The following is a 23654-nucleotide window of genomic DNA, read 5'->3' as shown; positions in this document are numbered from 1 at the left end:
GGGCTGAGTAAGGCCAGGCTGGGGGGTCAGATAGACCTGGGTTTAAATCCAGACTCTGCCTGGGGCTTTAGGACCTTGAACATGTGGCCTCCGCAGGCCTCAGCCATAAGGAGGTGAGTGACGGCTGCCTTGGGGCTGGGAAGTGGAAACGGGACCTGCGACAGTACGTACTCCACACAGTGACAGCGCAGCTTCTGACCCTCCTCACACGTTGGAGCCATAACCGCAGACTCAGAGGCCGTCGGCTGTGGGGGTTGCTTTGGGGTTCACCAGCCACAGCCATGATTTCTCACCATGGTGGTTTTCAAACATGGCCCCCAATTCTTTGACTTTGCTGCCACTGGAAGATGAGGCGTGTGTTCCCTTCCCCTTGAACCTGGCCAGGCTTCTGACAGGTTGGCTGTGGAAGTGACACTGAGTGACTCCCGAGGCTGCGGCCTGAAAGGCTATGGGGCCTCCGTCTCCTGCAGGAGCCCCACGCTGGAGCCCTGGACCACCACAAAGCAGACCCACTGCTCGGCAGCCACCATGCCGGGAGGAAGCCCCAACCAGGTCCATGGGCGAAGAACACACGGAGAAGCCCTGAGAACTCACGAGGAGAGAGGCATCTGCATAGCCCCCAGTGGGCCAGCTACAGCCCCCAACTGGCTGCAACCACGTGCGGGAGCTCAAGCCAAGGCTGTCCCCACTCTGCTGTTTGGGGACCACAGGGGGTGACAGGGCACCCCATTTCGGCTCTTCCCAGAACCGAGCACACACCCAGTCCCACCCCGACAACTCCCGGGCTGGCCGGCCCACACTGGTTCAAACCACCAAGCGAGGAAAGGTCAAGGAGATGACGCAACAAACATTCCTGCCATGCTTTGTGTACGGCCACATGCTAATGTCGTTACTCCTTTCAACTCAGCAGACAGTGGCTGCAGCCCATTCTGAGCCGACAGCAGTGCCACACAAAGATGGAGAGGCCTTGGCTCTTGCTGTCCAGAGTTCTCAGCCTGGTGGGGTAGACACAGAAGTCAAGGAACCGTGACAGCCAGGTAGAGGCCACCAGTGATAAAAACGTGTGTGCAGCAAAGCACTGGTGTAAGCAATTCTGTCCAGAGGAATCAGGAAAGACCTCACAGAGGAGGCAATACCTCATTTGGGTTTTGAAGGATGAACAGGAGTCTGACAACATGTTTTGTATAATTGGATCATATTCTCCCTCAGTCCCTCTCTTTGAAGCATTTTATGAAGCATTTTATGAAGCGTTCATACATCACTCCCCATATGGTGGAGGGAACACCGGTCTGTTTGCCATCATTTAGAGGAAACACCAAAGCAAAGATGTCAAATGTCTTGCCTGAGATAAAGGTCACTGATGAAGAAAAGGACATAACGAAGCTCAGTGTCCTGGGATCAGCCCATCTGGCCCCTGGCGAGCTGCTGGGACAGGATGGCAGCCTCAGGACTATCCTGGAAGTGGAGGAGAGGGAAGGGAGCAGCGGGAGAGGGGGAGGGGCGGGATGCCCTCTAGTCCCTCCTGGTTTCACGCCTCCGCCTCCCACCAGCACAACAAGGTACAGGCAGGAGACGCTGCCCAAAGCACAAGACCAAAGGCAGGATTTTAGGAGCAGAAAAGACAGCAGCCTACAGCTGCTGGTGCAGGTACGTGCACCTGCGAGCAGAGCCCCACCTGGCCTCATCCCCTCCACTATCACAAATCACGGAAAAGTAATCCCGTGTCCCCCATTGGTGTCTTGAGGGCACATGTACCTTCACACTCGAGAAGAGCTAGGCCAGAGGAGGCAGTTTTAGGGGAGAAAAATCAAATGCTGTCAGACCTGACTTACCTGCCCGCTCAGCCAGGCTCCCTGGGGCTGAGCCCCGAGGTTCCCTAACCAGCTGGCTCCTGTCCTCTCAGCAGGTGGGTCTGAATCAGCCCTGGAGCCAGCATGCCGGCCACCGCAGCCTTCCCCCACCAGCCCAGGGACCAGCGTGGGCAGCAGTCACACTCCCTTTGCACATCTCTAGTACTGTGCTGATACAATTAACAAAAACCAAATCAAACAGCCCTTGAGTTCCTACTCTGCCTGGCAGGTGTCGGTAACCCACTGAACAGATGAGAAAACTGAGGCCCACCTCACACGCTGAGTGAATAATGGAGCTTTTGTGAATAATGGCGCTGCGAATAATTCATGTACACGTGTGGACTGCAGACAGGTTTCCATTTCTATTGGAGACACGCACACACGCACACGTACACACGCATGCATGCGCACACACACACACACACACACACACAAGCACAAGTACACAAGTACACAGCCCTAGGAGTGAAACTGCTGGGCCGTGTGCCACTGCCCTTCCAGGTCCCCGTGTGCTGAGCCCGTCCCCACGCAGACACCCCTGCCCCACCCCAGCCTCGGGCGCCGGGGCCTATGCCCCCCGCACCGTTCCCTGCAAGTCAGTGTCTGTTCTGCACAGCACTTCCGCCCTCTGCACCTGCTCCCCTGACTTTAGGTTGTGTCCCTGCCCCTGCATTGTACATACGAGCTCCACGAAGGCAGATGTGTGTCACTCGGCTGTCACTGACTGCCACCACCTAGCACGCGTCCAGGCTCTCAGGGGACACGCAATACCTAAGTGCTTAACTTAATGTAGTTTCACTCACTTCCCCATGTCTCGGTGAAGTGCCTCTGCTTCCAGGAAGCCTGCCCAGATCAGCTGCCCCTCATCCGCCCCAGCAGCCCTGCCAGGTGTTTACTTAGCCATCTGCTCACTGGACTGAGGGCTTCTGGAAGGCAGGGCCTGTGTCTCTCTGTGTCCCACACCCGGGCCTGGTGCATTGCAGGTGCCAGGTGACACCACCGGTCCCCCTGACGTCACTCCAGTGGCAGGCAACTTGGGGTGATTCTCACCTGCCCCTCAATTCATTCCCTGCTCTCACACACCTTGAATTGGCAGGGCCCTGAAGGTAACCCAGCCACACAGGAAGTCACTACCACCTTCTCTGATTCCTCTGCTCGCTCTGCCTGAGAAAGGGCTCTCCCACTGGAGAACTCAGTCCACGTCCACCCCACTGGCACCCACTCAGGACATCTGAGGCCGGTCCCCGCTTCTTTATGACAAGTGCCTGCAGGAGATTCTGCCACACACCAACGTTTGGATACCAGTCAGCAACTCAGGGAATAGAAAAGAGGTGGTATTTGCCCACGAGAACTTGGTGACATCTGGTCAACCCCAGGGGGTGTGGCCAGCTCTGTATGAAGGACAGCCCACGTGATTCGATGTTTAATTGGGCACGTCCATTGAGCTGACACGTTTGCCCACGTAAGTAATTAGGATTTATTAAACAGCATTCTGCTTATTAAGGCTTTCTTCCCCCTCTCTGACAAATCATCAGAGCATTACTTTGTTTTGAAAAATCATTTCTTTTTTTAAAAAAACTGTGTGGGTGCCACTTAATTAATCATTTACTTCCTATAGAAACTTGGAAACATAATAGGACATAAGTGTGTAATGGGCTGCAACAGTGTGTTGGAAATCTCACACAAATTCACCCCTAAATCAGCTCTCACTGCAGCAACCAGCTCACACTTGGGAAGAAGGCTGAACACTGTGCAGAGGCCGCTGCAGGGCGTGGAAATGGACCCAGAGCACTAACCCAGGGGTCTGCAGGGGGCCTGCCAGAACTGGGGATCGCACACTCACGCCAGACAGCAGCCCCCTCCCTTGCCTTGCCTGAGTCAATCTCTCCTATCTCAATGGACACTGAATAGATACTTCCCGAAAAAGTTTGAAGGGACACCAAAGTCTTGCCCTGCCTGGGACATACCCATTGCCCTTTGATTTAGGAAAACAGGCCTCTTCCTTTTCTCTCTGTCAGTCCTTCACCACTCATTTCTTTTCTTCAATTGTTTCCTGAGGCCCTACAACGTAGCAAGCCTTAAAGTAGATATTAGGGTGCAGCGACGAAGCAGACAGGCCCCTGTTCCCAACACAGCACCCTCCCATGCCAGGAAGTGACACCAGGACCATGTGGCCTGGTCACCTACGGCCCCCGGGCCTCGGTCTCTGCTTCAGGAGCTGGGAGAACAGCACCGAGCTGGCTCTCCTTCATACCTGGCGGCCTCCCCCATCAGACCTGCCACCACACCGGGAGGGGGGAGCCAGACCTCCGAACCTGCAGCCTCAGCCCAGTTCGAGCCACATCAGCCCAAAGGGCGGCCAGCAGGGGCCGGTGTTTTAAACTGTGTGTACTTTTGATGGAACTACTTCTGAAATCCAATCCACAATTCAGTCGCGTGAGCCAAACACGTCCTTATTTCACAGGCACACATAAGCATCAAGGTGAACGCGTGTGGAGGCCCAGACGGCCTGGGACGAGGTGGCTGCTGAGGACAGGGCTGCTCCTGCCTCCACATCCGGCCAGTCTGCCTGCAGGGCCTCCTGCCTCCCCTCCAAAGTCCCGACCCAGGACCGTGGTTCTCACACGCGGCTACAGGTTAGAAGCACCAGACGCCTCAGGTTCCCTGGTGGGTCCCCAGCAGCAGACATGCTAAAGCCAAGTTAGAGGCCCTGGGTCTGCGGGACTTTGGCACCTGGCCCGGTGCCATGTGACACCTCAAACTTAATGGGGTCCTGCAGTGTGACACTCTCCCTGCCTTCGGAGAGTTACTGTTTCTGATACACACACACACACACACACACACACACACAAAGAGTAAACAGACAAAAAGATAAGCCAAATACAAACTGCATAATATAATTAAGGAAAGAAGCAGAAGGCACAGGTGGAGGGCACAGGACACATTTAAGGAGGGTGACCTTTGCTGAGAAGGTCCCCAAAGTGACAAGGAATTGAGCAAAGAGCCTTGCTGGGACACAGTCTCTGAGGAGGGAGGGTAGTGAGTGGACATGGCACCGGGGCAGGCAGAGCGTGTGGGGCAGCGAGTGGACATGGCACCGGGGCAGGCAGAGTGCGTGGGGCAGCGAGTGGATGTGGCACCGGGGCAGGCAGAGCGTGTGGGGCAGTGAGTGGAGGTGGCACCGGGGCAGGCAGAGTGTGTGGGGCAGCGAGTGGACATGGCACCAGGGCAGGCAGAGCATGTGGGGCAGCGAGTGGACGTGGCACCGGGGCAGGCAGAGCATGTGGGGCAGCGAGTGGACGTGGCACCGGGGCAGGCAGAGAGTGTGGAGCAGGGAGGTGGTGTGGCACGCAGCGGGGTGAGTGGGGGCCACACAGGGTGTGCATTTTGTCTCAAGGGCATGGAAGCCCCAGGACGGTGTGTGCCAGATGTGAACGTGGGTGGATGTGTGTGGATTAGAGACAAGCCATGGCTTTCCTTGTGGCCTAGATCACAGTATCAAAGGGCTGCCTGATTGACCTTTGTCATCACGTTCCCACTGGCAGCGGAGACTTGAAAACATACCCAGGGTATGGGAGCGACCTTCAGTTAAATTCAGAAAAGGTATCAAATCATGTTTAAATTCCCCAATCTCATATTTCCATCCATACACTGAGCAAAGAGGAAACGAATATGCATTATGTTTAACAAGGCACAGCATTTTAAATGTCTCTAATCTCTTGAGAGAGGAACTATTTCAGGGGGCTGAAGCCCATATCTATAATTAATATCTATGACAAATTGAACCCTCACCCCCAAAAAAATAAAAATTTTTTTTCAGGCTAAAAATCCTCATGTGATTTCTAAGTAATTAACAGTTTGGTCTCCAAAACAGTAAAAATAGGCTTCCACCTGAAACTAATTTCCTTTTTGGCTACCGAGGCCGTTCTTTGAGTGATGGAGGAGAGAAAGCTATGAAGATCCACTTAGGAACGCAAATGGGTGGTGACACCTGGCTGGATGGGTGGTGATGCCTGGCCAAACGGGAGGTGACACCTGGCCAAACAGGAGGTTAGCAGTCAAGGGCAGTTAGGAGCACAGAATCTCCTTATTTGCGTTTCCTTAATTGTTTAATCCGACCGTCTGTTTCAGCCAAGTCCAACAGCTCACAAATCTCCAAAGATGAACTTGTACTTCTGGAGGGGCCCCTCCTGACTCCTCGCCAGCCAGTGGTTCAGCCCACCCTGGACACGGACACACAGACACACAGACACACACACACACACACACGTGTGCATGGAAGCCAGGCCCCCCAGAGGTGTGATGATGCACCCTGTATCATTCAGGTAGCCGGTGGGAGACGCCAGCCTGGGACCCTGTCCACCATGCCCCAGCTCAGCCTAGCTGTCCCCTCTCCAGGACCCTCAACCATCCCCCAAATCGCTCAACCCTCGCCATCCTAAGACAACAGGCATCCATACAATGTCCTCGCAGCTTCCGCGGGCGAGAGCTGCCCACCCAACAGGCCTCCTCATAGCTCCTTTCCTGCTCATTATTGAACAGTTGGGTACTTTTCCTTTTTGTTCATGTATACACTGTTGTCACACACAACGAAATAACAGGTAACGAGAGCAGAAGCCACAGCCTTGGGCATTTCAGGCCACAGTGCCCTGCCCCACCCTGGGGGCCGCCTTCCACTCGCAGAGGCTCAGTAAGTATTTGCTGACTTGACATCCTTTGAAGTTGGCCAGATTTTGCCTCCAAGTGGATTAAAAACCTTCATCTTAAGTAAAAGCACGTAGACGCAGAGCCTTATGATAAAGGCTGTCTGTCCCACGGGCCCCCCAAGCTGGTCCACAGACAGGACTGACTGAGGAGAGGCCAGGTGTCAGGCTAAGTGGTTAAACGTACTTGTCCCGAGGAGACGCATGAGGGAGCACATTACAGCACCGGGGGGGGGGGGGGGGGGAGCAAGAGCAGGGAGGCCGGTGGTTAGGAGGCTGGAAGGGGCCAGACAGAGGGGGCCAGAGGTGCAAAGGCCAGAGAGAGAAGGGAGGAAGGGACCTGAGAGAGCTGGTCAGGGCTGCAGCATGAAGGCCAGGGGACGGGAGGCGAGAGGAGAGTGGTGGCACGGTGCCCACGTCCTAATGCGCAGAACCTGAACATGTGTCACCTTATAAGGGACCCTGCAGGTGTGACTGACTTCAGGACCCTGAGAGACGGGAGATGGCCCTGGACTCTCTGGGTGTGCCTCAGGAGAGGCAGCAGGGCAGGTGTCACACAGGGGAGGCTGTGTGCCGACGCAAGCAGAGCTTAGGGCGATGCAGCCGTGAGCTGAGGAGCGCTGGACAGTCAGAGGAGACGTGATGCCCGAGCCAAGAGCGGGTGATGCACAGAGGGGCCAGGAGCCAAGGAATGCAGACGCCTCTAGACGCTGAAAATGGCCAAGGAAAGGGACTGTCCCCTAGAGCCTCCAGAAGGACCCCGCCCTGCCCCTGCCTTGACTTCATTTAGCTGGTGACACTGACTTCGGACTTCTCACTGCAGAGCTCACCTCAGAAGAAGACACCTGTGTCTTCAGCCGTCACAGGAGCTAATACAGGAGACACGGTCTTGAATGAAGGGCGGCAGCGCAGACCCCACCGCCAGGGGCACCCGACCTGGGCTGGGTGGTCACCACAGAGTGGCAGTGCCAGCTTTCACGGAAACAGAGCAAGCTGGCAAGCTGAACTCTTCCTCACCTCTGCCTTCTAGGGTTTGCCATCAAAGGGAGGCAAGGCCGGGGAGCCTCCGCCGTACGGGGCACCACCCCCACTTCCCCTGAGGCTCACGAGCAGAACAGACGCACTACCCAGAAACCCCACCAGCAAAGACAGTGCCTCCATGTCTACCCGGAAGACCCGCCCGCTCGCTGCATCGTCTTCTTACCGTAACCTCAACTCAGGGCTGACCTCAGCCCCTTCCAGCAGAGACCAGACACCTGGGATATGCTGCCTCGGGAAGGGGGTGAGCCTCCCGTCACCGGAGGGATCCCAGCTGGGACATGGTGACCTTCAAGCGCCCTGGAAACTCTGAGACCCTGTGTGTCTATCCCAGGACGCCTCCTTGGAGACCGTCCTACACACGGTAGGTGCTTATGATGCTTGCTGAGTGAATCTGCCTGGAGAGACGTCCCACCCAACAGCTGTCCTTTTGGCAGAAGGAGCTGTGAGCAGACAAGAAGGGACCCATCTGTGATTCACCTTTTCCTAGGGTTCCTGTCAGACACCCAGGGCTGGAGGCTGGAGACACCAAAACAAAGCCTCGCAGCCGACTTCCTGGCCGAGGAGCCCACGTGCAGCCCACGGCTGGCTCACTCACTGCCAGGACTTCACGGCTCAGGGGGCGAGAGGTCAATAAAAGCCCCGCAGGAATGCTCCAGCCGCCCCAGTTCCGGGAGCTGTCAGCCAGGGCTGCTGGGGCAGCTGAGAGCCTTTCCCAGGGTCGCCCCCAGGCCCTCTGGGTCTCTGTCTGGAAGGGCCCTGGCCTGAGAATGTGCACACCTGGCCTAGACCCTGCTCTGCCGCTCACAGCCTTGGATGCTGTTCACACCACTTGAGCTTCTGGCCCTCCGGCCAAGACGATGGGTTCAGGGTGGGTACGTGACCCATGCAGGCTGCTGGGTCTCAGTTCTGGGTTCCGACGGGAAGCACTGGCAAGCAGCAGCATTGTCGCCTTGGTTTCTCCCGGGGCCACGACCTGGGAAGGCTGTGGGGAAAGGACGCCAACACAGAGGGAAGCTGGGCCCAGGCAGAGCCTGAGGACCACGTCTGGTGCCGGCCGTGCCTGAAGTCAGTGCCCGGACTTGCTGGTTCTGAGAGCCTGTGATGCCACTTTTTCACTTTAGTTGGAGTCGGGCTCCTGTGACTTGTAACCAAGAGCCCTGCTTCACACACCCGCTCTGCACACAGAGTTACAGGAGCTACAGGAAAGGCAGGCCATGGGGTCACCTACCCCGCCTCAAGTAACCCTAAATGGAACAGGGAAGGTGTGACCATTCAGCCAGAACACAGGCAGGTAAGCCCACGAGATGGGTGGTCCTTCCCAGTGGGGGCTTGGAGGACAGGAAACCCTGCAGGGCCTGGTGACAGGAGTCAGCGTCCAGGAGGCAAAGACCCCCACAAGAGAGCTCCCCTAGGTCCCCCAGCCCCCCACTGCTCCCTTCTTTTCTCTCGAGAATTCCCCTCCCCCACTGAGGGGACAGGCCCTCCAGGCAGGGCATCCGCAGGCCACTGGGACCGGTTTCTGACAGAATTATGCAGAAGTAGATGCCAGGTAACACTCATTACCTACTGACACTGCTTTCCAAAAGTTGCCGTTCTGTTTTCTTCCAGGTGGGGTGAGAATCAAAGGGACTACGGATTCGGCCCTCGCCCAACCCTCTGCCCTGTCACAGCTGCTTCCCTCTACAGAGGGGACACGGTTGCACTTGGGGAATCTCAAGTGGACGATGCCCACCTTTACAAAGGCGCCATCACAAATGTTAGGGAAACGAGCTTCCCACGTCCGGCCCCTCCCCTCCAGGTTCTGCCTCTTGTCCCCACGCCCACCACGCCCCACCACGCCACCTGGACGCCCGCCCCCCTCCTCTCCTTCCCTACCACCGCTTCTGGGAGGCTTCCCCCAGTTTCTCCAGACAGGGAGGCTCAGGGGAGCGTTTTGCTCCTGCAGTAGGTCGGGGACTCAGAACTTACTAAGAAAAAATGCGGATGTGAAATTTCTTGCACAAGTGAGTCCGGGGGCCCTGACTCAGTCTGCCGTGAACTTGGGGGTGTTCTGAGGAGCAGAGGGAGCCCCTGAAAGAGCCCTGTGGGCCCTGACATGTTGGCAGCTGGTTGAAGCCCACCCCCACCACCTCCCCAAAAAGCCTCTCTCTCGTTGAGGTTAGTGGTGGGCAGGGAGTGAACCCCCGGGCCCTTCCACACTAGAGGAGCTGACACATGCTGGGTCCCAAGCTTGGTGGCCAGTATTTAATGCATCGTCTCGGCCAGGATGGTGTGACGAGGTGGGCACTGTACCCCCATTTTCCAGAGGAGACCTGACTTGGAGCAGATGGGCAACTACGAGCAGCAGAGCCACCATCCCAGGTACCCCTAGGTCCGGAACGGGACATTGGTCCCTGGCCAACATGGGACACAGGGGACTAGGCACTCAGGGGACAGGCCAGCCTAGGTACTTGCCCTGAGCAGCCGCCTGCTGCAGCCCTGCATGGCACCTGGAAAGGCCACCCTGCAGACCCCGGGAAGATGCCAGCCCCTCCCGTGGGACACCCTTTCTGAGCACCAGCTCACGAGGCCCCTGGCCAGCCCCCACCCCTCCCGGTTAGAGAACCCTATCAGGGACCGTGCTCTGTCTGGACCACGTCGCTCCAGAGAACACCCCAGGTGTGAGCTGGGACACGCTGGCCGCCCAGCATGGGGCCAAGCCCTTTACATGCACCAGCCTTGGTCCACAACAAGGCCGGGTGGGGCTCGTCACCCCCTTTAAGGATGAGAAAGACCAAGTTCCGTGAGGTTAGCAGCTGGCCAGGGCCTCACATAGCCAGGAGGCAGGCGGGCTCACACTCAGCCTGGCAGAGCCCCTTTCAGCCTCACAAGACCCCAGAGCAGGGCACAGCCACAGGCTCATCTAGGGGACTAGACAGCAGGCACCGATGAGCAGGGAAAAGAGGTGATTCATCCCCGCAAAACACCCCGAGGACCCTGAGAGAGACCCAGCCCCGGGGTCCTGGCTGAGAAGGGCTGATGGGGCTCATGGGGAACAATGCACACACCTGCACGCCTCAGGCACACAACAGGTAGGGCTCTCAGCCCAGCCCAGCGACAGGGCCTGCTCACTGCATGGGCAGTGCGCTGGGGCGTCGTGCAATCCAGAGACTTCCTGGAGGAGGAGCCTGAGACTGGAGGACCTAGGCAGTCTCTGATGCAGGCTGAGTGGGGTGGCCGTGCAGGGGACGGCCACCTAGGGCATGAAGGGAGCAGGGTGGGTGGGCTCACGCTAGAAGCTAGAAGCCTCATCCCAAGGTGAGGGTTTCTGAATATTCCTAAGATGCAAATGATCCCTTTCCCAGAGCTCCTTGTCCCATTGCTGGTGTCATAGCCCCCCTCCCTGCCTCCCCGGGAGGCTGAGAGCGCATGTGCACGGGGTGGGCTTTTGCTCCTCTGTTGCCCCCCCCCCACGCCTAGAACCAAGCCTGGCACATAGGGAGGGGGGCTCAGGAAATGTGTCCACAGACGAGGGAAGGGGGCAGAGGGCAGAAGACTAGGCCTGCCTCCGGGCCCATTCAGCCAAGGCCCTGCCCTGACAATAATTCCTGAATTTCTCAGTGGACAGTATCCACTGAAAGGCGTCTGGAAATGGTCTGGAAAGCAAAAACCTTGCGTGGCCTGGAGAACTTAAGGCACTCTTCCTCCTTCCCCAGCATGCCACGTGGACGGCCCCACCCCCATCCTTCTCCCAGCTCAGAGGTCAAGGCAGCCAGCACCAGACTCAGCCAAGTGTCCCCTTCTCTTCCCCTTCTCCAAATCTCAGAGGAGCGAGGCAGCCAGGCAGGGTGGGGCAAGGCCACCTTGGTGTCCAGGTCTCAGGGCCTTCGCTTTTCCTGTGCCAGGGAGGGCACTGGTGACTGCTCAGGAATGTCCAGGCTGGCTCCCCTCCCCAGGAGCTGGGGTGTCGGGGAAACCTGCCCAAAGCCCCCTTCCTGCTAGCCCAGCCCGCAGTGGCTTCAGATTTCCCCATGATGCCCAGGCCCCGCTTGGTGTCCAGAGAGACAGAAAGAGTCTGACTTGATCTTAAGAGGTGACTGTTCCCAATAATAATTCATATCAGAAAACTGGGGAAAACCAGCCGTCAACTAGAAAGAATTTAAAAGCAGACTCAGGGAGCCGAATGCTTCATGAAACACTGGCTCCACTCCACTTTAGCAAACTATTCAAGGAACGGGAAGAAAACATCACCATGTAAGAGTCCCTAAAAGAAAGAGGGTAAAATCTGATTGGTACCAACAACAGTCTTCCTGGGGACGGCAGAAGCTGGCTGGGTGACTAGCACATGCTGAGCTCGCCTGGGTCCCTCCCGGCACTTCCCCCACCTTCCCCTGCTCCATCTGTACTTGGCTGGGGAGGGGCAGGGCCTGTCAGTTCCCCATCAGGATCCACCGGCCGGGGCCTCTTGCCATGGTGGACGCTGCAGCCCAGCACATGAGCTGAGCCCTGACCACCCGGTGAGCTCTGGAAGCCAGCTTACCCCCTCAGCACAGCCAGGGTCCTGGGAGGGAGCATGGGGGGGCCGGGGGAAGGGCAAGCACCCCAGCCACAGCCTCCAAACACTGGCTCCGTTTACACCTTTTTAAAGGCAACATGTTGATGTGACTGAAGAAGACATTGGAGGACACAGAACTAAGGCCACGTGGACAAAGGCCGTTCCCAGGAGTTCCCTCACCAGCTCTCCCCTTTGCCTCTTCTGGGCAGGAAGCAGATCCCTCTACCTGTCGGGCAGGTTCTTTCCTGCAGAGAAGGCTTCATGACCCTCCCTGCACAGGGACGTGTTAGTGCTTCAAAAAGTAGGCAGCTGGACAGGAGCCCCGTTGTCACCTACTGGCTGTGCGACTTACAGCAGGAGGCCCCACTCTGGTCTTTCCCAAACCTCAGCAGAAAGGGAAGTGGGCTGGGCCTCTGTGCTCTGACAGCCCCTCAGGACCAATGATCACCTCCCACTCTACGCATCTGACCAGTTTACTGAGCATCTACTAAGCACCAGGCACTGGGGGACGGCAGAGACCAAACGGACAACCGCCCCCATTCACCTGAAATCCACACCCGCAGGTTCCTGTAGGGACCCAGGAAGGGCTGGGGGAGACAGGACCCGGGGAGCAGGGCAGGCGGTGGGGGTGGCGGGGAGAGAAATCATTCCTGAGGGTCCTTCTGTCTCTTCTTGTCCCACAGGCCACATCCCACTTCTCATTCCCTTTATCACACACAAGTGATTCTCTCTGCTGTGATAGGAGCTTCCTGATGTGTCAGTAAAGAAATTCATTTTCATATTTTGATAACTTTATTGCCATAGAATTGGTTTCCTTTTAATCCTATATATTTCATTGTATGCTCATTATAAAACCACATCTGACCAAGTTCCATGGGTTTCTCCAGACTGTGGGTGGGAGCTCCCTCTATGGCACAGAGAGAGCTAAGGAGCCCCAGGCCGCGCTGGGAGGTCCTGGGAGCCCGCAGGTCCCTGGGTGTGGGTCCTGGGCTGGCCCTTGGGGCCTGGCGCCCAGCAAGGCACACAGCAGCTACCTCACCTCACAGACAAACATCCACTGCAGGGACCAAATCAACACCCAGAAGCCCCACCCAATGCTCAGGGATGAATCAGAAAACACTTGAATGGGGTTAAGTGATATTGATGTGAATAAACTGAGATAAACAGATGATTTTTCATTGAGTGCTGCCTTTTTTTTTCTTTTTTTTTTTTTCTTTAAGATTTTTACTGGGGAAGGGGAACAGGACTTTATTGGGGAACAGTGTGTACTTCCAGGCCTTTTTTCCAAGTCAAGTTGTTGTCCTTTCAATCTTCGTTTGTGGAGGGTGCAGCTCAGCTCCAGGACCAGTTCCCGTTTCTAGTTGCAGGGGGCGCAGCCCACCATCCCTGCGGGAGTCGAACCAGCAACCTTGTGGTTGAGAGGACGCGCTCCAACCAACTGAGCCATCCAGGAGCTCAGCGGAAGCTCAGCTCAAGGTGCCCTGTTCAATCTTAGTTGCAGGGGGCGCAGCCCACCATCCCTGCGGGAGTCGAACCAGCAACCTTGTGGTTGAGAGGACGCGCTCCAACCAACTGAGCCATCCAGGAGCTCAGCGGAAGCTCAGCTCAAGGTGCCATGTTCAATCTTAGTTGCAGGGGGCGCAGCCCACCATCCCTTGCGGGACTCGAGGAATTGAACTGGCAACCCTGTGGTTGAGAGCCCACTGGCCCATGTGGGAATCGAACCGGCAGCCTTCGGAGTTAGGAGCATGGAGCTCTAACCACCTGAGCCACCGGGCCGGCCCAGTGCTTCATTTTTATGGAGTGAAAACTGAATTACTTAGCTGGTCAGTGAGGCAGCTGACGGGGAGAAGAGCCTAAAAGTAGGGAGGAGGCGAAATGCACTTGAATCTGAAATGCAAGCCGCCAACCTCAGGCAGCAGCCCCTGCCGACACCTGCCATGGCAGACTTCCTCCTCCAGCCCGGGCCAGGCGTCCGCCCAGCCAGCCTATTTCTGACTTCCCACCGCTCCTGGGCTCTTGAGCAACAGCCCTCCCTTGGGTCACACATGAGAAAGCAGACACAGGAGTGACCCCCATGCACAGTCTCACGCAGTGTCCCTTCTAGGGACGGGAGTGCCTTTGAAGCTTGCGTGTTGCGCCTCCAAACACACAGGGTGGTGGAAAGCTTGGGGGGTAGCCACCATGCAACGAATTGGCAAGCGCTCTAACATCAAGGCAGACATAATAGCGAGAGTTCTGCCGTAGCTAGGACCTCAGGCTCAATTAAACATTTACACAGAATTAGCACATGATCCAGCAAGCCTGCTTCTGTGTAAACACCCAAAAGAACCGACAGCAGAGACTAGAACAGGTATCTACACAGCAACGTCCACAGCAGCACGATTCACAATCGCCAAGAGGTGGGAGCAGCCCAGGGGTCCACAGACGGATGGACGGACACACAAAATGTGGCACATCCACCCCACAGAGTATTATTCAGCCCTGAAAAGGAAGGACATTCTGACACCTGCTACAACCTGGATAAACCCTGAGGGCACCATGCACAGTGAGACAAGCCAGACACAAAAGGACAAACACTGTGACTCCACTCCTATGAGGCCCCTAGAGGAGGATTCACAGAGACAGAGACTAGAAGGTGGGTGCCAGGGGCTGGGGGAGGGGAGACAGGAAGTCAGTGCTTCATGGGGGCAGAGTTCAGTTTGGGGAGATGAAAGTTCTGGAGATGCCGATGGCTGCACAACAATGCGAATGCACTTCACACCACAAAACTGTGCACTTAAAAACGGTTAACATGGTAACTTTTATGGTAGCTGTATTTTCCCACAATGAAAAAATAATAATAAAAGAATAAAAATAGTTCTTGCACGTAAAGAAAAAGCACTCAGCTCAAGAGTGAAGGAATCCACATCACGTCTCCGATCCTTACTAGCCGTGCGATTCAGGCAAGTGCCCTGAACGCGTGACCCTGACTTTTCTCATCCGTTAAGTGAAGGGAATAATGGCATCTCCTTTGCAGGACTGTTCCCAGGACCCAGAGAGGTAACTCGTGTGACACGCCTGGCACAGCAGTGGGCACACAAGGGGGCACGGTGGTGAATAACTTCACTAGCACAGTCAGCACCACTATGTAAACAGTGAGACATTGTTATGAGAAGATAAGATGATGTCAGCCGCACCGTGATCCTGACTGACGCACGGCATCTCCCCGGAGATGGTATCTCCACGTCTGACGCTTCAGAAATATGCACGCGCAGAAACCTCATAAAAGTCCTTCTGAATTAAAACCAACCTGAATAGAAGCGGCCACACTAGGCCTGGCTCTTTTCTTACTTTAATTTGAACTTAATTTATCTCTGAGCATCAGGAAATGGCGCCACGCAAGAGATGCGCCTGGTGGCGTCCAGGCGAGCCCACCATTGCAGGAAATTATCTGCTTTAGCAAGAAAATTACTAAGGAAGGGGAGTGCTGTTATTTTAAGATCTTCGAGCTGGTGTGAGAAGAAACTAATTAAATGATTGTCATTTTCTGTGCAAATACAGTAACTGACTGCTACAGAAATGCAAAATAAGAAGGAACTTTCCTATCTCAAAAGAACGTCGGAGTTCAATTTTTTTTTCAGTTCTCCCATATGAGCTCACATTCAAGTACCCCCATTTATTTTGAAAACGACCAAGGGAGCTTATTCGGGATACAGATGATGGGCACAAACCATGCTGTGTGGAGTGTCCCCAAATTAGGGGCTTACTTCCATAGAGAAGGGTTGCCTGCTGCCCTCAGCAGGCTACCCATCAATCACCACTCACGGCGGCTGAGAACAGTTGTGTAAGTCTGCGGTTTACAACCCGCGGAGCAGGTCAGGATGGGCTGCACCAGTGAGAACCTGCTGCGGAAAGGCAGCCGCAGGCGGTGCCAGTGCATGCCACTCTCAGTCCCCACCCTCCACCAGGAGGGCCCAGAACAGCCGCGGACCTAGGAGCCCCAGCATGCAAGCCAGCGGTCGCCTACTCAGGGGGACACTGCCGGGGTGAGGTTGGTATTCACAGGGCACTTCTTTCATGCCAGGATTCAAACTCACAGCCAGGACGAGGCTTCCACAGGATTCCCGCAGCAAATGCAGTCTGGGACACACACACACACACACACACACCCCTTCACCTCCCAAATGCTGTGAATGGCAGCAGGACTCCCCTACTCCCTGGGCTTCCAAACCTGGGGGGAGCTGGCCAGGGACAGCATGGCAGCAGCAGCCAGCTTCTCGGGTCCAGAAATCACCCGTGCAAACCCCAGGACTGGGAGGAGGAAGGGCCAAACCAGCACTTGGAAGAACCTATAAATAACTCACTTGCTGGGGACTGGGGGGGGAAAAGAGGAAGCCCCCAAACAGAAGGCAATTTACAAGCTCCCCTCCGCCTCTTCCCAAACCGGAAAAGGCACAGGGACACTCGGCATCATCCCAGCCGATTTCCTACTCAGTCCAACTTTTACTCCCTGACGTCACCCTCCGGAGTCTCAGCCTGCTGTTGACAAATTATAATAAAATAAAAATCTGAAATAACGGCAGCACTTTAGAAGGCCTGTGCAAGCACGGGGCTGCTTTCTAATCTGAAGGGGCGTGCAGAAGAACGATGTTAATTTATGACCTCTTTAAAATACTCTCAGGAACCCTCATGCAACTACAAATTAAATAGCCACTTTGTTAAAGTAAAAGTAGATCTGTGCAATGTGTTCAGGAACTTTATTAACGGGCTGTCTGTATGCCCTGGAGCCAGGCTTTCTGATTGACGGATGTGTCCTTGCTCTGGCCCACAGCCCCGCAGGTTTCTCAGGACCCCAGCCTCTTCCTTGGCCTCCCTCTCACTACCGCAACCCCCTCCTCAGCCCAGGCGATGTGACTCTACTTGTCCTTCAAAGCTGCTGGATCACCTCCTCCGGGAAGCCCTCCCTGACATCCCCACGCAGCTTCACAGGGCACTGGGATGCTCTCTGATGAATTCCTGTCCAGACCAAACGTCTCACCAGGACAGGGGCTATGACTGATTCTGCTCATCACTGTATCCCCACCACCTGACAGACCATCTTGAAAGCAGCTGGTTTGAGGGCTAATGGGAGGCCTCTTCTCACCTGGGGCTTTCCCCACACAGGAAGAATGCAGAAGACCCTGGGTCACCCTGGACACAGCAGGTGTCCTTCTGAGGATGACACTGCTGGTTTGCACACCGGGACTCGCCTAGACTCGTCCACCCAGCACACATCTCCATTTGCTGTCACCTGTCCCACACGCGACACAGGCTTTCCTCTTTCTCATCATTCTTGATGCAGCTGCCAGGCCCAGGGTCCCCAAGCTTGCACGGCCAGCTTCCTGACAGCAAATGTGACAGGCACTCAGCACTGGTCACCGCACCACTTGACCTCTGCCTGCCTCTGTCTCTCTGTAGGTGGCCCCTGGTGGCCCTTGGTGAAGGCTGCCATGACAGAATCATCTGGGCAGATGCCCACCATCCACATACTGACCAGCCATAGCCACCCATGAACCAGACCTCTCTCTCCAATCCAGTGCCCACCCCGAAATGCTGGCAGGCCCGGGGGACAGCAGCCTGAAATGCAAAAGTATCTCAGGGAAAGTGCAGCAGACTTAAACGGAGGGCCCTAGAGCCACCAAGCTCAGTTCCAAGAGTGGAATGGAGCTGTCATCACGAAACCACAGACGTCAGATGCAAGGCTACAAATCAGCTTTGTCGCCGGGTTTGGACCCGTTCCTTCAGGAACCTGAAGTGCTTTATAAGAGGCCTTTCTGGCCTCTGGAGGCTGGCTGGGAGCCACGAAGCCGCGCTGCTTCGGGAAAGAAAGAGGCCTGCAGAGCAGGGTGGGCCGTCCTCACCTGGAAACTCTCAGGCCCGCCTCTCCCTCCACCCCTCCTGGGCCCTGGGCCAGGCCATCCACCTCCTCTGAGCTTCCATCCAGAGGTCTCACTTCCACGGCCCTCGGTGCACAGCCTGGCCCTGCTCCCTTCTGGCTACGGGATGCTGGGCAATCGACTCATGAACTCTCGGGGCCTCACTGACCACACCCAGGCCAGCAGGGTCCGAAGCCAAAGCGTCAACAACCAGCACCCCACACCGCCATGCTGGGACCTCCGGCCTCATGTTTGGGAGCCATTAGGAGCTGCCTCCAATTCGTACCCTAGCTGTCCGTGTCCCCCCCGGAATGCTCTGAGCTCCACTGTGCTAAGTAAGGGGATGCAGGCGTAACGGGGACCCTTCCCTGCTGTTCCAGGCTGGACTGTGCCTCCCAAAATAACCACATGTTTAAGTCCTAGCCTCCAGGACCTCATAATGAGACTATATTTAGAGATTGGGTCTTTACAGAGGGGATCAGGGTAAAATGAGGTCGCGGGAGTGGGCCATGATCCAATATGCCTGGTGTCCTTATAGGAAGAGAATAGGACACAGACACAGAGAGAAGGCCAGGTGAGGACACGGGGAGAAGATGCCATCTACACAGCAAGGAGGGCGGCCTCAGGAGGAACAGCCCGCCCTCACCTTGAGCTTGGACTTCCAGCCTCCAGGGCTGTGAGAGAGTGGTTTGTGTTGCTAAAGCCCCGCCTCTGGCACTTTGCTATGGCGGCCCTAAGAAGCTACCACACCTGCCCTCGAGGATTTGACACCTGGCAGGTGCCATGAGCCCATTCAGACCTTCAGAAGCTCCATACCTCTGACTGGCTCTCTGCGTGTAAGCCGTCAGGTTCCTCAACACCCCAGAGAATCACCTCTGCATACAAGTCCCGGCGACACCCCCAGCCTCGCAGACATAGCACAGAGCGGACGTGGAAAACGGGGGGCGGGGGGGGGGGGGGTGACCTGATGAACAGTGACAAAGCTGCACAAACGGCCTGGCTGCAGGAAGCTGGCGTGCAAGTGCCGTGAGGGAAGGCGCGCAAGTGAGCAGCGTGCAAACGAAGCATAACAAGCACGTGATTTCCCAGAAACAGTGCCACTGGGATCGGGCTCAGCGTAGTCCCACCAGGGGAACATGAGCCTGTAACCCCGGAGGCAGCGATCAGCGCTCTATAGTATTTCTCCACCTTCAGATCACACCTCTGCCTCCGAGGGCAGCGCGCAGGAGACAAAACCGGGAGCCCCTGCACAACCCATTCTGGATCCATCAAAGGCAATGCTGGTCAGTTGCAATGTAACACTCATTTCACAGGTAACACTGTTTCCACTAAACATCAGACAGAGAGGCAGTGTTTGCTTCCTAGCCATTCCTATGTGTGGAGCTCCGTGGGGCAGGCGGGAATGGAGCACGGGAGGGAGAAGCACAGACCTCGCCAGCGCTGCAGCCACGGAACCAGCTCCGCTCCGGAGACACCTCTTTGCAGAGGCTCTAAAATACCATTTCAAAAAGTCTGTCCCTCTCATCAAACCATTTTTTTTTTTTTTTTAATTTTGAAAACACAGTAAGGTAAACACTCTCTACGCAGGTGGACCACATCTGCGAAGCATGCTTTCTTGGGTCTCACCACCTGGGCAAATTGGGTGAAATAACAATTTTAAAAGATTCTGCTCAACAAACTGCCCTCAAGTGAATGTCTGTGTGGTTTTCAGAGATGATGCTTTCGAGCGGAGGTGAAACCAAGCGCAGAATCCCGGCTGAAATCTTTGGCCCTGTGGCTGCCTGCTGAGAACCAAGGGAGCAGAGGACATTTTAAGACACTTCGTGCGCCAAGCACTGAGAACAACCAGAAAAATGGTTTTACTTCGCACTTGGTTACAGCTCTCACTCCTGTTCTGAGTTGTGTCCTGGTGAGGTAGGATTCTTAGCGTGTCACCTGCTCCCCAAGCCAAAGGGTGGGCTGCTTTTCCAGAGAAAACAGTCTCCTTCGACTTCCCATTCCAGCTTACAGACGCTCAAGCCACTAATAGTGCTGGGGTTTCCGCCTCCTAAGGGTCTGCCAAGTGCCAGGCTACACCCTGCTTTCAAGGAGCCATCCCTGCCCTCCCCTTTCCCAGTGGCCAGAGGAGAGATGTACCTCCACTTCTGGAATCCCCCACGCCCAGCCCCCCATTCCCAAGTCCCTGTCTCTCCTGGCATTCACCTGCCAGCAGCCAGGGTACAAGCCCACCCACTCAACCCAGCCACTGTGCCCAAGGAGGAAATCAGGCCCCTCTGACAGCCCCCCTTCACTGTCCCAGCCCCGCTGGTCCAAGGCCCCTCCCCACTCTCTCCAAGGAAATCAACTGGTCCTCAGGCTCTGTGCTCAGAATGAGGGTGGGTGGGCTAGGTGTCTGTGAGTCCTGAGTCACTGGTCCCACCAGGGAGGCTGATGTCCACCCCTCAGTGTCTCTCCCTTCTTTCACCCCCACCCCCTTCCAGCAATGAAGCTAAAAGGACAAAGGGACACAAGCTGCTGGATCAACAACCTCAGCAGGTGGGGTGGGGGCCGGGCTTAGATACCTGGCTCGAGGGGACTGACTTTTCATGTTTGTTTGTTCCTTTGAGTTGCTGGCTTCCGGGTTACCTTTCAGTCCCTAAGTTAGAGCTTATTACACGGGACACAGTTTGTCCTTGAGTACTGGGGAGCAGTGTAGGGCTCGCCCAGCTGCATGTCTGGGCTCTGACCCCTCTCTCAGGATGCAGATGGGGAGGGCCCTCTAGGGGGAGGGGGAGCCTAGTTGTCCACTGCTGGCCGGGGGGCCCAGGGAGTCAGCTCCACACCCTACCCCCACCCCCACCCCCACCCCCAGGCCTGCTAGTCTGACTGAAAAATGTCAGAAATGACCAAAGACCAGAGACTTGGGGCGGGGGGGAGAGCAGAGCACTGAGCTCTGGAACAGTCAAGCCCATCTGGGCTGCCCACTGCCCCCAAATCCTCATCCACCCACACTTTCTCTCTTCCAGCAGAACCCCCCCCCCCCACCTTGGAGGAGCCCAGCTAGCTGGACAGAAGAAGGGGTGAAATGATGCCCAGCCTGGGTGGCACCCCTTTCCTGGTGAGGGAAGCGCCTGGACCCCCACTCCTCCACTGCCACAGTATGCACTGGGCCTGGCCCTTCAGTGCCTCCTCAGAACTTTGGAGAGCAGTGGTCAAGGAGAAGAGTTGGGGGTCAGCCACTGGGGGGAGGACCAGCATGAACAATGGAAGGGAGTGAGCAGATTCCCATCTTTCCTCCCCATACAACCAGCCACACACACACACACACACACACACACACACACACACACAACTGCCACCTCTCTGCACCCATCCCTCTCCCAAAACTGTGATGACCTGCTAGGGCTGCTGGGAGATGACCCCAAAGTGACCACGGGGCATCTCGGGTGGGCGAGCAGCAAGGTAGGAGAGGCGAGGCAAGCAAAGGCCCTGGGTGGCCTCAAGCCCAAAGAAGCAACACCCAAAGGAGGGGGCAGGATCCCCGCTGGGTAGGAACCACTGCTGGCGGAAGGAGGCGCCGGAGGACCCTAACAGAGGTGGCCTTGCCGGGAAGGGGGTGTCGTGTTGAACTTCCAGCTAGAGCAAGGCCAAAGTGGTGAGGAAAGCAGGGGCGGGCACGGAGTTTCTGACCGCGGGTCTCGGAGCGCAGTGTGGCGCCCACACCCACGGGTGCGCAGATCTGGGCGCATCCCGGTGCGTCTGGCGGCGAGTCACACCACGGGAATCCGGAAAGGGGTGGCCCCAGAATCAGACACCACGCTGACCGGGAAAGTCCTGGAACCCGTGGAAGTGCTGCGAGCCGGGTACCGGGGAAGACCATGGAGGAGAGGGTCTTGGAGCCAAAAATCCCAGAACACACGGCTGAGCGGACCAGGTGGAGTCTGAAGGCGACTGAGGCGCGGCACCGACTTCGGGGGTGATTCTAAAGGGCCTGGGGCGCCCCAAAGTGGCCACGGTCCTGAAACCTCTGGAGACAACCCTCAACCCCCATAACCTGGGATGTGAGGGCCAGTGGGGGCACCCCCAGAGGTGTCTCAGGGTCCCGGGAATCTGCGGGAATATCCCCCGAGGTGAGGCAGGGTGCTCACATATCTGGGGTCCTCTCCCCAAGTAACCGGTGGCCAGAGGCCAGTAGGGGCGCCGCCGAGGTGACTCGCGTCCCCAAGTATCCCACAGCACCCAGGTTGACCACCGGGCGGTCCGGAAGTCGAGGGCTTGGAGGTGTCCCGGCAGGGGCCCCAGGGGGCGCGCAGAGGTCACTTACGCTGCTGTTCTCGCCCGTCCAGTGCACCATCGCCTGGTTGTGCGTCGCGTCCCCCTTGAGCACGAACGACGTACTGATGAGCGAGACCTGCGCCGGCGAAGCCGCGCCGGTCACTGGCGCCGCCCGCGCCCAGCGCCCCTGGCCCGCGGCGGGGGCGCCGTCCTCTCCGGGACCCCGAGCGGGACCCCGGGCGCCGGACTCCGCGCCGCGCGCCTGCCACTCCTCGCCGTCACCGGGCAGCGCGCGCCCCGCGGGCAGGCTCCGCGGCGACCGGGTCAGCCAGGCGCGAGGACCCAGGCGCCCGGGCTCAGGGGAGCGCCCCGCCGCCCCGCAGGCGGCCAGCAGCAGGAGCAGCAGCAGGAGCGGCCGCAAGCGCGGCGAACGCGGCGGCGGCGGCGGCGCTCCGGGGCTCCGGGCTTGGGTGGCGGGGCTGGGGCCCTTCGGGGCGCGCGGGGGCCCCCGATGCGCCATGGTCGCCGAGGGGCGGCGGCAGGGCGGTGCGGGCCAGGGAGACCACGGCCGCGAGAGCGGAAGGGAGCTGGGGAGCGCGAGCGAGAGCGCAGAGAAAGGAGCGGGCGAGGGGAGGGAGCCGGCGGGAGGAGGGGACTCGCCGCTTCGCCGACGCCACCGCGCAGCCGAGGGCGCACCGCCACCTGCCGGCCGGCCTCGCGCCCGCCGGAGCAAGCGCCAAACGCTCAGGCCCGAGCCCCAGGGCCTGGGGCGAGGCCCTCAACCCCCACAGAGCCCTTTTCTCCCCTCCTTGTTCCTTCCTCCGTCTCTCTTTCTCCCTGTCCTTACTGAGCAGCTACTCTGGGCCAGCCACGTTCCGGGCACTGGAATACGGGGGGCAACGACCGCCAGGTGCCAGGTCCTGGAGCTGTCAGTCTGATAAGGGACACAGACCACTCCCAAGTGGACACGTTTATAAACAGAATAACTCCAGAGAGCCAGGATGAGGACACAGTGTGCGTGGGGACATGTTCTCCTGCAGGGGCCAATGAAGAGCTGACAGGGGAGACCGAACCTGGGCCATAAACATCCAGGAGGGCACTGTCTAGGCGGCAGGAGGGCACTGCAAAGACCCTGAGGTTGCCCCCAGCAGAACCCACTCCTCTGGCAGCCACTATTGTGACTTAGGCTTCAGGACTTGCAGACAGTGGCTCTGTGTCCCAACTCCAGGGGCCACCCAGGGGCAGCCCCTGAACATAAGGACAGATGCCTGGATAGAAGGAGGGTCCTGAGGGAGAGGGTGGGGGGCCAGGTCTCATCCAGGGCAGAGCCTGGGTGTGAAGAGTGCAGGAAGTCCCAACCCAAGGTCACAGGCTA

The 23654-nt window shown here is 57.3% G+C and overlaps 1 protein-coding gene across 3 annotated transcripts in view; it reads right to left on the bottom strand.

Annotated features, from left to right (window-relative positions):
- Positions 1–23654, bottom strand: part of SORCS2 (sortilin related VPS10 domain containing receptor 2) — a 426038-nt gene that overhangs the window by 364706 nt on the left and 37678 nt on the right. The window contains exon 1 of one of the 3 annotated variants that reach the window (XM_019748208.3): positions 22329–22918. The exons of 1 other annotated variant lie outside the window; for it this stretch is intronic. In XM_019748208.3, coding sequence (XP_019603767.3) covers positions 22329–22799 — 471 coding nt within the window. In that variant the 5' untranslated portion in view covers positions 22800–22918. Of the gene's footprint in view, positions 1–22328; positions 22919–23654 lie in introns of those variants that run through there. One more of the 3 variants, XM_074320821.2, reaches the window with a different exon arrangement.

The sequence above is a fragment of the Rhinolophus sinicus genome, chromosome 1, assembly GCF_057876585.1.
Source record: "Rhinolophus sinicus isolate RSI-liver-muscle chromosome 1, RSI-T2T, whole genome shotgun sequence".
In the NCBI taxonomy this organism is placed as follows: domain Eukaryota; kingdom Metazoa; phylum Chordata; class Mammalia; order Chiroptera; family Rhinolophidae; genus Rhinolophus; species Rhinolophus sinicus.
Note: the sequence above shows the minus strand (reverse complement) of the source record. Positions and strands in the feature narration are given on the sequence as shown.